At 36.6% G+C, this 14,034-nt stretch overlaps 1 protein-coding gene across 1 annotated transcript; it reads left to right on the forward strand.

The window, feature by feature from the left end:
- The first annotated feature begins 2,417 nt into the window (after positions 1-2,417).
- On the forward strand, positions 2,418-11,210 carry LOC131302400 (guanosine nucleotide diphosphate dissociation inhibitor At5g09550). Its single transcript, XM_058328999.1, has 13 exons — positions 2,418-2,651; positions 3,923-3,985; positions 4,078-4,161; positions 4,916-5,023; positions 5,126-5,298; positions 5,623-5,734; positions 7,126-7,206; positions 7,292-7,354; positions 8,252-8,353; positions 8,564-8,688; positions 9,732-9,942; positions 10,654-10,728; positions 10,885-11,210. The coding sequence occupies exons 1-13, from the start codon at positions 2,565-2,567 to the stop codon at positions 10,936-10,938; spliced, it is 1,338 nt and encodes a 445-aa protein (XP_058184982.1). The 5' UTR covers positions 2,418-2,564; the 3' UTR covers positions 10,939-11,210.
- The last annotated feature ends 2,824 nt before the right edge of the window (positions 11,211-14,034 follow it).

Below are 14,034 nucleotides of genomic sequence, written 5' to 3' on the forward strand. Positions count from 1 at the left end.
AAAGCACTAAAAATTTAACGCATTTTATCATCTCGTTTTCACTAACAAAAAAGTTTCAGTATTTTCCCATCTCGTTTTCAATAACAAAAATATTGTCAACAAAATAAAATAAAATTGCTACAGTAACTCTACTTACAAACTCATCAACAACTCGACATTTCTCAACAATTTATTTACTACCGGAAACACCTAACAACTTCTTAACCACAAATAAAAATCTAATAAAATTTTCAGAAAACACGTCCTAAGTCAAATTTAAAAAAAAAAATTGCTAGTATTCGAAAAGAGAATTTTCAAAATTATGCCACATTCAGTACAATCCTTGAGCACACCAAGCAAGGCGTTCGCATTGCACCCCCAAAACTTGTGAAGTATTTATTAATGAAATTATATTTAAGTAAAATGAGCATGTGAAATTAAGTAAAAATTAATTATACAAATATAATTAATGCTTTTGTTCTAAAAAAATTAAGTAATTGTTTCAAATTTGGAAATAATTTTAATAAATTTTATAATTTTATCTTGTTCAATAAGAAGAATTTTGATTTTTGAAGCTAACTTATTTCTTTTATTAATTTTCTTTTAAAAATGCATAAAGAGCCTCATTTTCTTAAGTTTGCCTTGAGCTTCTTAAATGTCAAGGTCGGTCCTAGCCACAGTATAAAATTTTAAAATAGTAACGTAAAGATCATCAATCTTGCCATCTTTAGTGTAAAAAATACTCTCTGTTTGTTTGGGCTTGGGCGTAAAATATTTTCTGGTAAAATGTTTTACCTATTTTCTGGTGTTTGGTTGTGTAAAAAATTAGGAAAACATTTTACATGTAAAATATTTCTCATCAATTGGATGAAAATGACTTACCCTTAAATCTTCCGTAAGTTATTTTCCAAAATGAACCCGCTGCCTTCTATTGCAATTCTCACTGCTCAGTTTCCTCGATCGTCAGTCATGACCCACGTTCAATTCCAATATTCTCAGATCTTTCTACCATTTAAGCCCCCCTCTCTCTCAACACTATTTTGTTAATTTTTGAAAAAAAATTTCAGTGCCAACCAAACACCGAAAAATAAATGTTTGAAGTTTGTTTTCTAAAAAAATATTTTACACACCAAAAAAAATTTACATTGTAAACACATTTTACATCGAAATAAACTAAGCAACAAAAGTCACTTTTTGCTTAGAAAGTTGTTATTTCTCAAAATACTTACGCAAAAGTAAAAAAAATAAAAATTACTTTTCCGATTCCTCGCTTCGAAACGAATCAATAACCCATAAAAAGTTTGACACAAAACTAACTAATGTGAAAAAAATTCAAATAAAGACAAAACTTTTAGATTTAAGTTATATTTAAGTTAAGTTCATAAGAATACAGCCTAATATAGACAAAAATTTCTTTATGGAGCAACCATAAAGAGTTATTTACGGCCAGAACCGGCCCACCCCCAAGGCTCAAGAGGCCTGGGCCTTGGCATCCCAAAAATCTCAAATTTTATGGGCACTCTAATATTTTTACTACGTGAGTTTGAGTAAGAGTCTTTTTAAGTCCAATAGAAAAAAATGTTCAATTGGAGGTAATGAGTTAGCTCAATAGAATGTCCACAAACCTCTCACGTATGTATGATAGCACAGAGAGTGACCGATAGAGGGAGGATGGGTGATGGGGGAATTGGGGATGGTGTTTGTGCAGTGGTATGTGCAGCACCGTGTTGCGCACTTTCAAGCCGTCAAATCATGCATCCGACGGCTCGGATCTCATCTTAGCAATGAACGACTCTCAATCGCTGGTTGCCGAGATGATATTCAAGCCGTCGGATGCACGATCCGATGGCTTGGAGATGCGCAGCACGGTACTGTACACCTCACTGCACGATCCGATGGCTCGGAGGGCGATTGAATTCTGAGAAAAAGGAGAGGGGGAGAATTTCCAAAATAGTTTGAAACGATAATGGAAAGGTGCAAAAATTTAGGATTGTTAATTGTGTATATCTCAAAATAAAAGTGAATGACTTCAAAGTTTAGATTTTGGTCCCAAAATTCTGTGCGCATATAGTGCCCAAAAAAAGAAGGAAATATAATATAATAAGGACAAAATTGGGATTATTCTAATTTAAGAATGAAAACATAAGTCCAAAAAATGGCCAGATGAAAACATGACTCCTATTAGGCAGGAGGATCAATATTTTAAGTACCCCAAAAGTTATGGGGGTCCGTACGCGGCACAGACAGAGGAATTGGTTCTAGAGACGCAAAGCGAACGTTGTCTAGTAATGTTGGGCACAAATGTAATTAGACTAAACTATTGGCCACTGCTGCAATTAAGCAATGCTTCAAATCTGGCGCGGTTGTACCGGTTTTTTCCCGCTGGTTTCGCCAGAGACCTGGTCGTTCGTTCATTCTTGCCCTTAGAAAAATCAACTAGCTTGTCCCCATTTCATTCCCATCTCTCTCTCTCTCTCTGAAAATTATCAATTTAAGGATCTCTCTCTCTCTCTCTCTCTCTGAAAATTATCAGTTTAAGGAGCTTCTGATTCTGTAAAAGGTAGCTCTCTGGTGGTACTATTGCCATGGATGAAGAGTACGACGTTATAGTGCTTGGGACTGGTCTCAAGGAATGCATTCTCAGTGGTCTCCTCTCCGTTGATGGACTCAAGGTAAGCCTAATCTTCAACATCTTCTTTTTTTTTTTCCTACGCATTTCCGCATGTATTTTAGATTGTATATAACTTTGTGATGATCTTAATTAATGGCGATTCCCAATGAGGATTTTTCTGATATTGGTCATAACCTGATTTGTATTGACATAAGATCTGGGATCAACAGTGTCCTACTATCTTGATCATCTCCTTCCGCCTCATAGTATAGAAACAGAAATATGTTAAGATAAGTCCAGAAATTTTTATAGAAAAATTCAAACTTTTTTCAGTTTACTAGAGACCAGTAACTTCTTTTAATTTATCAAGAAAGTTTGAATTTTTCCCTGAAGAAAGTGTATTATTTTTAAGTTCTCATTTTGCGAACTGGATAAACGTTTGGTACCATTTTGGCACAATTTCGAATTTAGACCGTTTTAGATTAAACTCATCTCTTTTGTTGTGACGGAGATCTATTCGTCTAGATGATGTGGTAGATTTGGTAAAGCCAAAGTAGCTGCAAAATTTGGAACCAAAGATAGCTTTGCCATTTTTTGGCAGCAACTTTATCTTATTTGCCTAATTTTGGCTTTGCCACCTTTGCCACCAAAAATGGGGGTGGATTTGTAACCGAGCAGGTTTAAGTGCAATTCAGGTGATGGAGGATAGAAGGGAAATTTATCCTAAAAATTGGAATGTCTTGATCCTCCGTATGGTTCACTCCTTAGTTCCTTCATGTCCGTCCCTAGTTAAAATAGAAATCTCATTACTAGAAAGCAAGCTCCTACTAATCTAATGCCAGGGGCATCCTATATTTGGGTTAATTCAGGAATTTTATCCAAGTCTTTACTTGGAAACACTCATTAGAATCAGCTCTTTCTTGCTGTTATAGACTGAACTGGAATCTAAGATTACTATGGAAGGATGTCCGGATTAGGTTCCTGCATAGTTTGGGAAAGGATTATGGGATCTAGATTCATCTCATTCCCAATTTAGATTCATGCCAACCAAACTGCGCCTTAAGCTAATCAATCCCATATTGAGGTGTAGTTTGTGAACTATTCTGGTCCGTGATTGTTTAGCTGTCAGCCATATTTTATGTGAGGCAAGAGTTTTCTTGTTCTTACATTTACTCCCGAAAAGGCTATGTTGATTATTGAGTGGCAGAGGTCAGAACTTCTGTTTGATCAACAAACCACTAGAATTTTTTGCATTCAAGCACATGACATCAATTACATAATCATGTCGGTATACCGAATTCATAAGAATTTTTGCGTGACTATTTCGAGTAGGTTCTGCACATGGACAGAAATGATTACTATGGAGGAGAATCCACCTCTCTCAATCTCAACCAGGTTGGTTATGTACTAAAAATTGATGCATTGGGTCATCGAAACAGCTCTTCTGTGGTCATATGGTATTAACTTCTTTCTTTTGTGTCTCATAGCTCTGGAAGCGTTTCAGGGGCAGCGACAGCCCTCCAGAAAAATTGGGCTCAAGCAGAGACTACAATGTTGATATGATCCCCAAGGTACAGCTAGCTCATTAATCATTTCCAGCCTCTATGGAAAAATCATATGATCCTACGGTTTGTGGTCATGTACCAAATTTCCTTTTTGAGGAGTGGTGATATATTATTGCACGCACATATTTAACAACTTTATTTAGAATTGGAAACTTCATATGTTGGATAATATTTTTTATTAGAATCTCATAAGTCAAGAAGGATGAGTAGGTTCTGAAAAAGTTGCAACTGAATTTCTTGATGAACGGGAGGGTAATCCAACATAGATAATTTTCCATTCCAGTTGCTGCTAAAGTAGAAATCATGAGAACTAGACAAAACATAATCCAATATTGCCTTTTCATTTAATAATAACAAGATTAGTTCTGCAAAGAGTAGAAACCAAGTGTTATATTGGGCGCTGATCTCCATTGATGGTTGATCTTTCGTAATGTCTTTCTAGTTAAAAAGGAAAGAAAAGGATTCCATATCGAGAAGTTTTGTTATATCAGGAGTGTATAAAAGTAAGTGGCATTAGTTGAAATATAGATTCTTATTAGCAATTTCTTGGTTATATTGTATTGGATTGAGTATGAATTTTGATCTCTCCGTAAAAACTATCTATCACGGATATAAAGTATAGATCATACCAATCTCCATATATCTTGATACTCAAAAAATATACATCATAAATGACTAATGATTTGCGGGCTATAGCATCTGGCATTGTTTTAGTGTGATTATTATCTTGATAATTGTGGCGATTTATTTCCTTTTATAGTTCATGATGGCTAATGGAGCCCTGGTTCGTGTTCTGATCCACACCGATGTCACTAAGTATCTCAATTTCAAGGCTGTAGACGGTAGTTATGTGTACAATAAAGGGAAGGTAAGATGGCCATTGTTGTTTTTGTTTAACATCGAGTCTAATTTTTCACAAACAATGTGTCATTGAAACTTCATTTATGATTAACAATAATGGTTTGTCCAGATTTACAAAGTACCTGCAACGGATGTGGAAGCACTTAAATCCACACTGATGGGATTGTTTGAGAAGCGTCGTGCTCGAAAGTTCTTCATTTATGTGCAAGACTATGAAGAGAATGATCCAAAATCCCATGAAGGACTTGACCTCAACAAAGTTACAGCTAGAGATGTTATTTCGTACTATCTCACTTCTATCTTCTTCTCCTTTCCACCTTGCAGACTTTGCTCCGTATAATATTTATTATCTTCAGTAGATTTACACAAATATTATATTTATCCCTGCTATATCAGCAAGAAAATAGAGCCAATAGAATAACTAGTGTTGATTTACTTTTCTCCCATGCAAGATGAACTATATTTGTGCTGAGTTACTATGATTGATGATATAATTGTCTTTAGTTGTTGTCGTCGTAGTGTTCTACATTATTACTTTTGGTACTGAGATATCCTGCAGTTTGACTTCTTTTTTTATCATTTTTCTGATCAATTTTTTTTATATAGCAAGTATGGGCTAGAAGATGATACAGTTGACTTTATTGGGCATGCATTGGCACTCCATAAAGATGATAGTTACTTGGACCAGCCTGCTACGGATTTTGTGAAGAGGGTTAAGGTGATACACTTGGTTTCATGCTTTCACTTTTTTCCCTATACATTGTCTTTGAAGAGGTTGGAATGATTCCTATCTTACGCAGGCTAAAGTTGAGTTTGACCCATTCTGCATTGCTTGGTTTCCGTTTTTCCATTTCAAATGCACCACCCTTGTTCAGTCCTTATGGTTCTGGGAGTTTTCATATATAGCTCAGGGGCTCCTAGTTATGGAATCAAACACATAAACTGTATTGGCAGAACAAGATTCTTCAAGTGAAGAAATTTTGGTTACGTTCATGTTATAACAAGGACCAGTGCATGTTTCGGCCCCTAGAGAAAAGCTTCTAAAAAGTGGCATAAAATTGATTTGTCATCCCCCTCTCATCCCTGAATAGAGACTTCACACACTAGAACTGTGGACGATGAGGATGTTCTTTGTATAAGGAACTGGATGAACATATTCAGATTGAGAATGTATAAACTATCTCCGAGTATGTAGGGGAGAGAGAGAGAGAGAGAGAGAGAGAGAGAGAGAGAGAGAGAGAGAGAGAGAGAGAGAGAGAGAGAGAGAGAGCATACAAAGATATAGAGAAAATGCTCTGGAAGTTAAGTGGTTGCATGATAAAACATATGTATCTATGTCTTATTCTATTAGCAACTAACCAGTACGTGAGGACTCTTTGGATGAATATGGAGCATAGCTCTGAACTAGTTTATAAAAAAATTCCTACAAGGACCTAGTCAGTTGTAATTTCCTCTTTGAATCTCATGGGACTAGCTTTCTTTTCCAAATTGTGAAGTTAAAACTTGGGTTTCTCAGAATGGTTGCGGAAATGGGATGTGTTGCCAAGGGCAGAACCATGCTTGATTTCTTAAGAGTAACATCGTCGAATTGTTTAATTGTTGATTATTACCCCTTGAACGAACATAATTGGAAGTGTCATAAGTGCATTCCTTCTGGTCATTGTTTTGGTCCTTGTTTCTTCCTGCAAATAATCTTCAATCTTCTTTAGCACTAGTTATTGACCGATTCGCAAGAACAGTTCACACTTATGGAATTTTTTTGTATAGGACGATGCATATACTCATTTTCCAAAGTTCATGTTGCAATGTACGTTGCACTTAATGTTCTTTCTTTTCCCGTTCCTTGCTTTTTCTCAAAATTCATAAAGCTACCAAAAACTTTGAAGAGCCTTTATTGCGGCCATATGATTCCTATATTAACTTATTGTCCTACCTCCTAAGCTAGCTAAAGCACAACCAATATTTCTTAGTTGTTAGATTTTGTGAGTTGACAACCGTCTTCCATTCTCTAAGTTTATTTGAACAAAGATGTTTCATTTTCAAATTTCTCAGTTTACACAGGTAAGTGTCATGATCAGCTAATTTTCTGTTGCCTTTTGTTTTTAAAAGCTATATCCAGAGTCCTTGGCTCGCTTCGCCGGAGGATCTCCTTACATCTATCCACTGTATGGACTAGGCGAACTACCTCAGGTATGTTGTCAAGTGTCATTGAAATGGCAAGATGTATAAGATGCTCCGAACCTATTTTCTTAACTTTGAGCGTCATTATTGTCAGGCATTTGCTCGTTTGAGTGCTGTCTATGGCGGCACTTATATGCTCAGCAAGCCAGAATGCAAGGTAATTTGTTAATGATTCTCATAAGTCATATCTCGGGTAGGGAGAGGGAATCATACGCCTTATAAATAGGCTTGTAGTTCCGGTAAGCCGAATGTTTTTACTGGGATGAAGGTCAATTGTACCAAGTGATTGGTTCTAGAAATTTTGGGGAGAAAAATGATGGATTTGTTTTTTGGTAAATGAGAAAAATAGTGGATTGGTATGCCCCAGACTTGATTAATTCCGTACATCCTCCAATATAATCAGTCTTCATTATCCCAAATTCATCGTTTGTAATGAGGGCAAGAGGAAGAGGATGTGGTGCACTGTAAAAAACAGGATTGATAGAAGGAGAAGTGTTTTATAGAGTGTTGTGCAATCGTTAAATGCCATTCAAATGCAGGGGAAATTTACAAAATGGCTACAATAACAGCAAGACAATGCTGCATGGCAATTCAACTTGTTTAAAGGGCATGAAATGAGACCATGGTAATAAAGGAGATGAATGTAAATACAAAGATGGTTTGCTGAAGTTCAAAAAATTAAAACTAAAGGCAATGGTAGGACAGAAATGCAAACTTATCTTTTAATGTTTGGGGGTAATCATAATCATACTCATAGTTGTAATCGTAGCAGTTAGATATGTGGATTCAACTCCAAGAAAACCACTGGACCAACCCTTGGGGTTTCTGTACATACATGTAGTATGTCTATGAACGGGAAGTCCACAGATCCCACATGTATATCTTTTACGCATAAGTTAATAGAAGTATTATAGGACCAACATAGAAGGACTAAAACTATTATTGAGCTGTATTTAAGCTGATTAAGTTTTGTTTTTTGGTTGAATAAGCTAATCAAGTTATTCCACAATTTTTCAACATCGAGTTCGCTGATGTCTGATGTCGCCCATGACAGGTGGAATTTGATTCTGATGGAAAAGCCTTTGGAGTGACATCAGAAGGAGAAACTGCAAAATGCAAAAAAGTAGTTTGTGATCCTTCATATTTGCCTAGCAAGGTAATTAATCTTCAAGGAACCTTGAATCAGTAGCAGGAGAACCTTTTTTTGAAAACACCTTTCAAATCTGAGACCTTAAGAGGGAGCAAACTCCTAAATCCAAGGCCATGACCACCAGGCCAACCCCTTGGAATTATTATAGTAGCCTGAGAATGTTGAATTTGAATGGTTTCAATTAATCTTCAAGGATCCTACTGTTTACTGTGACAGGTAAAGAAGGTTGGGAAAGTAGCTCGTGCTATATGCATTATGAGTCATCCCATCCCTCACACCCATGATGCTCACTCAGTCCAGGTTATTCTGCCCCAGAAACAACTTGGTCGTAAGTCTGATATGTACGTATGCCAAACTCTTGATCAATTGTTTATTTGTGTAAATATGTTTTGCCCATGTAAACCTTCACGGGATGGTAGTAATAGCACCAGTAGAAGATAAGATGAGAGACAATAGAGGTGGTTCGGACATGTCTTAGGAGGGGTGATATGGTCATGGTAGAGGGTAGGATCAAGGGGAGAGGTAGACCAAAATTGAATGTAAAGATGGTAGCTCAAAAGGATCTAGGTTTGTTGGCTATTACGGAGCACCATTTTCTTGAAAGAGCTCAGAAGAGGAAACATATTTATGTAGCCGACCCCATGATCGAGACTTAAGGATTGGTTTGGTTTGGTCATAGTAGTAAAAGAATTCATCTTAATCGTGCATATAAAGGGATCACCATTATTGAAGAAAAAAAATAGAATCTGAAGTGACAAAAGACAAGTGAATTATATTTGTTGCACCAGTTGGTTTTTGATGTACTTTATACAAGCAAAACTTTGAAAAATTATTTGGTCCAAGAAAAATGTCATTGCTTTTTAACGAAAAATCTACTATTTTTTCCTATCGACTACCTCACCATGCTCGTGCATGTATTGTTGGCACTCTGGAGCAGGATGTTTTGTATTTGTGATTGAATGTTTAAGCATAGTTTCTGGTTCAGACACCCTTTGACTTACTTGGAACTGCCCAAAGGGTTTGATTTGTGCTGTGTAGATTTCATTCAGATAATGGAGGACCCATTCGGAAAGAAGTCTTATTTGCATGAGAAGCATTGAAACAAGTTTAAACATGCTTGAACAGCAGAAAAGCAATGAGAAAGCTTTCATTTTTGTTGTGTATCGTTTACATACAAAACCGTAGGGTGGAAAATTTAGAATAAAATCGACAATATTGGATTCAGATAATGAAAGCATATACTTGGAAAGAGGTCTTATTTGCATGACAATTATTGAGACAGTCATGAACATGCTTAAACACCGAAAATGATGTGGGAAAAGCAATTGATAACAAGACACTCTGAAGAGTTTCCCTAATGCTCTTCTTCTTTAATTTGTTGCAGGTACCTGTTCTGCTGCTCCTATGCTCACAATGTAGCTCCAAAAGGTAAATTCATCGCCTTTGTTACGACAGAAGCAGAGACTGATAATCCTGAAGCGGAACTGAAGTCTGGCATCGAGCTTCTTGGACCAGTGGACGAAATATTCTTCGACACATACGACAGATATGAACCCACAAACCAGAGTTCCGCTGACAACTGTTTTATATCTACTGTAAGTGTACACTAAATATTTCACACTCCTTATGTTTTTTTCTCTTTCATTCTACAAGTTTAAAATGACCATTCAAATGCTATAGCCATAGACAACATTCTTTAAAAGCTGTTTATTCATGAACTTGACTTATCGGCTATCGCCTATCAACACCTCAATTTTTATTTGCATCTTTAGAAATGGAGGAGTGGGGAATTGGATGGTAAGATTCTCCTTGAATGAGGAGTTGATGAGCCTTTTCTGACTTCCTAGTGAGTATCCTGCCCATGCAAAATTATTTGATTGTTGAAAATTGACACATGCTGAAACTTGTTTTTGAGAAAATTTCTATAATAACTTACTTTTACAATGACACCATATTAACGGTTTTAGATTCTTAGAAATCTGTAACCACCCAAAATCTGAATACATTATGAAATGACTTACTAGTATTTATGTTTTCAAAAGTAGCTTTCTGAAAATTCCAAGCGAAAACTGCTTCCGAAACAACCACCAATTATAGCTAAGTTCCAAGACTCTTATGCACCAGGATTTTCTCCACTCACAAATGACCAGGAGACCCTTTTTCCCTATTCCCTTTTCTTTATCATATCGAATTCATTGACAAATGCGCCAAAGATCTTACCATGTCCAAAGGAACTGGAGTTCCTTCTCTTTTCCATTTCTATTCAAGAGTTCTTATGTGTTTTCTTGAATGCCAATGACTTTCAGAGTTATGATGCAACAACACACTTCGAGTCCACAGTAAAAGATGTGATCTCCATGTACAGCCAGATAACTGGAAAGGTAAATTTCGCAGCTGAACTGACAGTACAATTCTGGTTCTCAATTTCAATATCATACTTTCCTCACTATCATCTGCTAAGTTTCACTCTAAATTAGAGGCTAAAGTTATAGTCTCTATAGAAATGAAATTTACCTAACAGTCCTCTCCTGCTTCAGACTCTTGATCTAACTATGGATCTGAGTGCCGCCGGCACTGCTGCTGAAGAATAAAATTCCGGGGTCAAAGCATTTTAGAAGAACACAAAGAAGAGCTGCTCAAGGAACACTCTTTTCCATGAAATTCTTTTTGAATGCAAATGATAGCAGTCCTCTCTTCAAACTCTGATCACCTTAATATGAGTACATGACCCAAAACTTGACTTTCATTTTAGCAGTCTTTCTTTTACCTTCTGCTGTGAAGTTTTTCATTTCGCCACATTATTCTTTCTATTATTTTAAATAAGCATTCAGATACGGGAATAAAACATGAAATTTCCTACTTCTTTGAACTGAGTGGCTTGCTTGTTTCTATTACTCTCACAGCAAAAATATATGATTCAGAGAATTCCACTAGTCTGGAGACTGAGACTCGATAGAATCTCAGAACTCCTGGAGAGCTTTCCTCCATGTCTTTGTATGGGTTTCTAGATATTATTAAGCACTAAGTGGCCACAAAAAGACATTCAATTTCTCCTATGTAGCACGGACACTTCGTCAAAGTTCATGTACCGGTATCGGTCAATTTTCGGACATTGACACTCTCCGAACACTTTTCAGACTAGTGTCCGACGCTAAAATCTGAAGTGTCCTATTTTTTCTCAATGTTTTTTGTGCGGACACTCCGGGGACAGTCTAAAATATGCTCGGGACACCCTCGGGGCGCTCTCAAGAGACGTCGAGGGAGTTAACGAAATAGTTAAAACTCTTGTTAAAGCTTAGAGAATTCTTTCCTCTTTGTGTGACTATTGATTGTAAAGACACATACATAAAGCTTATTGTTGGAATACTTTTGTGAATGTGTGCTGATACTAAATAAGATTTCAGGAATATATGGTGTTGCATATGTAGAATTAGAGCATTCTCTTATTCACATAATTTGATCATACTATTATACGAAACGTATCCCAACAAGTTGTGTCCTCCCTCTTTACCAAAAAAAAAAAAAGTTGTGTCCTCCAATATTTTGAAATTTGCGCGTCATAGTGTCGATGTCTGGCCACATGTCGGTGTCGGTGCTAGATAGAAATTGTCGATATAAGTTTCTGAAAACTGGTTGGGAATGTCTGTAAAATAGTGGGTTGAAAATGATTTTGCGCCCAAGAGAATGCATGCTGAACTTCCACTAGGAAGCATCTGAGTTCCCCCCCGCAGTATTTCTTGAGCTGTGCTACTTGCAGAGTTTTTTTTTTTTTACACAACACAAACATTTTTGTAGGGCCCATATCGGGTTCCGCAAAGATAATCCGAACCGCTCATCTTTCTTGTAATACTCCTATTATTTTTAGGGTTGCTGTTAAAAATCACCTCCAACAAATATCGGTAAGAGCTTTTTCAGAAATCGTAGGGCAAAATAGGATGATTCGCCTTATGATTTCTGAGAAAGTCTTTACCGATATCCGTGAGAGTTTATTTTTTACAGGAACCCTACAAATATATTAAAGAAGATAAGCAATTTGAATCATTTTTGTGGGGCTCAAGGTAGGTCCCACAAAAATATATGTGCATGATCCGTGTTAAATAAGCACAGAAAGGTTTTTCGTTCTTAGCAATAGGAATACTGAAACCAATTTACAGCACTGATTTCGTTCTTAGCTATAGGAATACTGAAACCAATTTACAGCACTGATGGGGTCACCACCACCCCGGGGGGGGGGGGGGGGGGGGGGGGATGGGGAATGGGGTCACCACAGGAAAAGCCTGGCAATAGATATATGCCCAATAGACAGTGGGAGAAACTAGAAAGTAAATTTGATCGTAGAACTCATTCTAGAAAGTAAATTTGATTGTAGAACTCATTCAAGCATGGTTATATCAAAATAATTTTACAATAAAATTTTTAAAATAAATTTTTTTTTTGTAAAAGTGTCATTTCTTACGACACTGCCCATCATTTTTGCTCATATCGTTGTCCATATTAAATGTTAAAGGTAAGTTTGTAACTATAGATATTTCTTGCAAGAATCTTTACAAGTTACAAAGTTTTCATTTCAATCAAACACGTTGAAGAAAATAAATTTTCCTTTCACTTCACTTTCTTTCATTTTTACTTGCCGTCATAATTTTCTTCTAATCAAACAAACTCTTATATTCACAATCCGGCATATTGCCAGCGCCTCCGGCACCTTTCATCATCATGTGCAATTCACGTACTATCCCGTCTTGTCAGTGGAGATGCAAACTCCAAACAAAAAGTGAACCAAATGCAAAAAGGGGAAGCATACCGCAAAAGGAGAGAAATGCAAATAGAGAAACTTCAAGTCAAGCACTATATTAATTACCAATTGATCCAAGAGCTCAAAGTGTGGAAAAAAAATGTCCAAAAATGTATATCAAGCTACCCCACTAGTCTACCTTGTTACAATTGAAACTTAGACGGGCCCACAACTACAGGAATTTTTATGTAATCCCTCAAAACTGGTCAAGTCATAATCTGACTATAACCCCACCGAAGGACATAATGGGAAGGAGAATCCTTCGCACATAATCTTTCAAAATACCCCTTGTTACATAATCTTTCAAAATTTCGTGCGCTCTTGCTTTCAATCCTCATACTACGCTATCGTTCTCAATCCTTACTCTCGCGAATTTTAATAGTTTGAAATGTGTTTCAATGACCATTTCACACTCCCCATACGAATTATGCGACTTAAAAGAGAACCATGACCTCTTGCCCACAAAACCACAAGGTAGTTGTCAACCCAACAACCAGCTAAGCCTATGTTAAACCTTCTACTTTAACTACAAAGATCACACTACCCAGATCGGTCCCCATTATAAGCTTGCCAAAAAGTCTATCCTAAAGCTGTATTCTTTTAAATGACCATCCAACTTTAGTAGCATTAATTGTGCAAAGTGAGAGTCTCTAGAAGGAATTGAAGACTTCCACACCAATTTTGGCCTAAAATTGTACTCTACCTCAGTTTTCTACTTCTTTCTTTGCATTGAACCAAGAATCCGATCATCCCTTCTTTAAGAATCCGATCTCAGTCCCTTCTTTAGTTATGGTCAGGTTTCCATTGAAAGTAGAAACAGCAGCTTCTTTAGGCTCTGTTTGAAAAAATTATTATTTCTAGTTTTTGTTTCCAATATTTTTTGAAACAAGCACTA

Source organism: Rhododendron vialii, chromosome 10a (assembly GCF_030253575.1).
Source record: "Rhododendron vialii isolate Sample 1 chromosome 10a, ASM3025357v1".
NCBI lineage: Eukaryota > Viridiplantae > Streptophyta > Magnoliopsida > Ericales > Ericaceae > Rhododendron > Rhododendron vialii.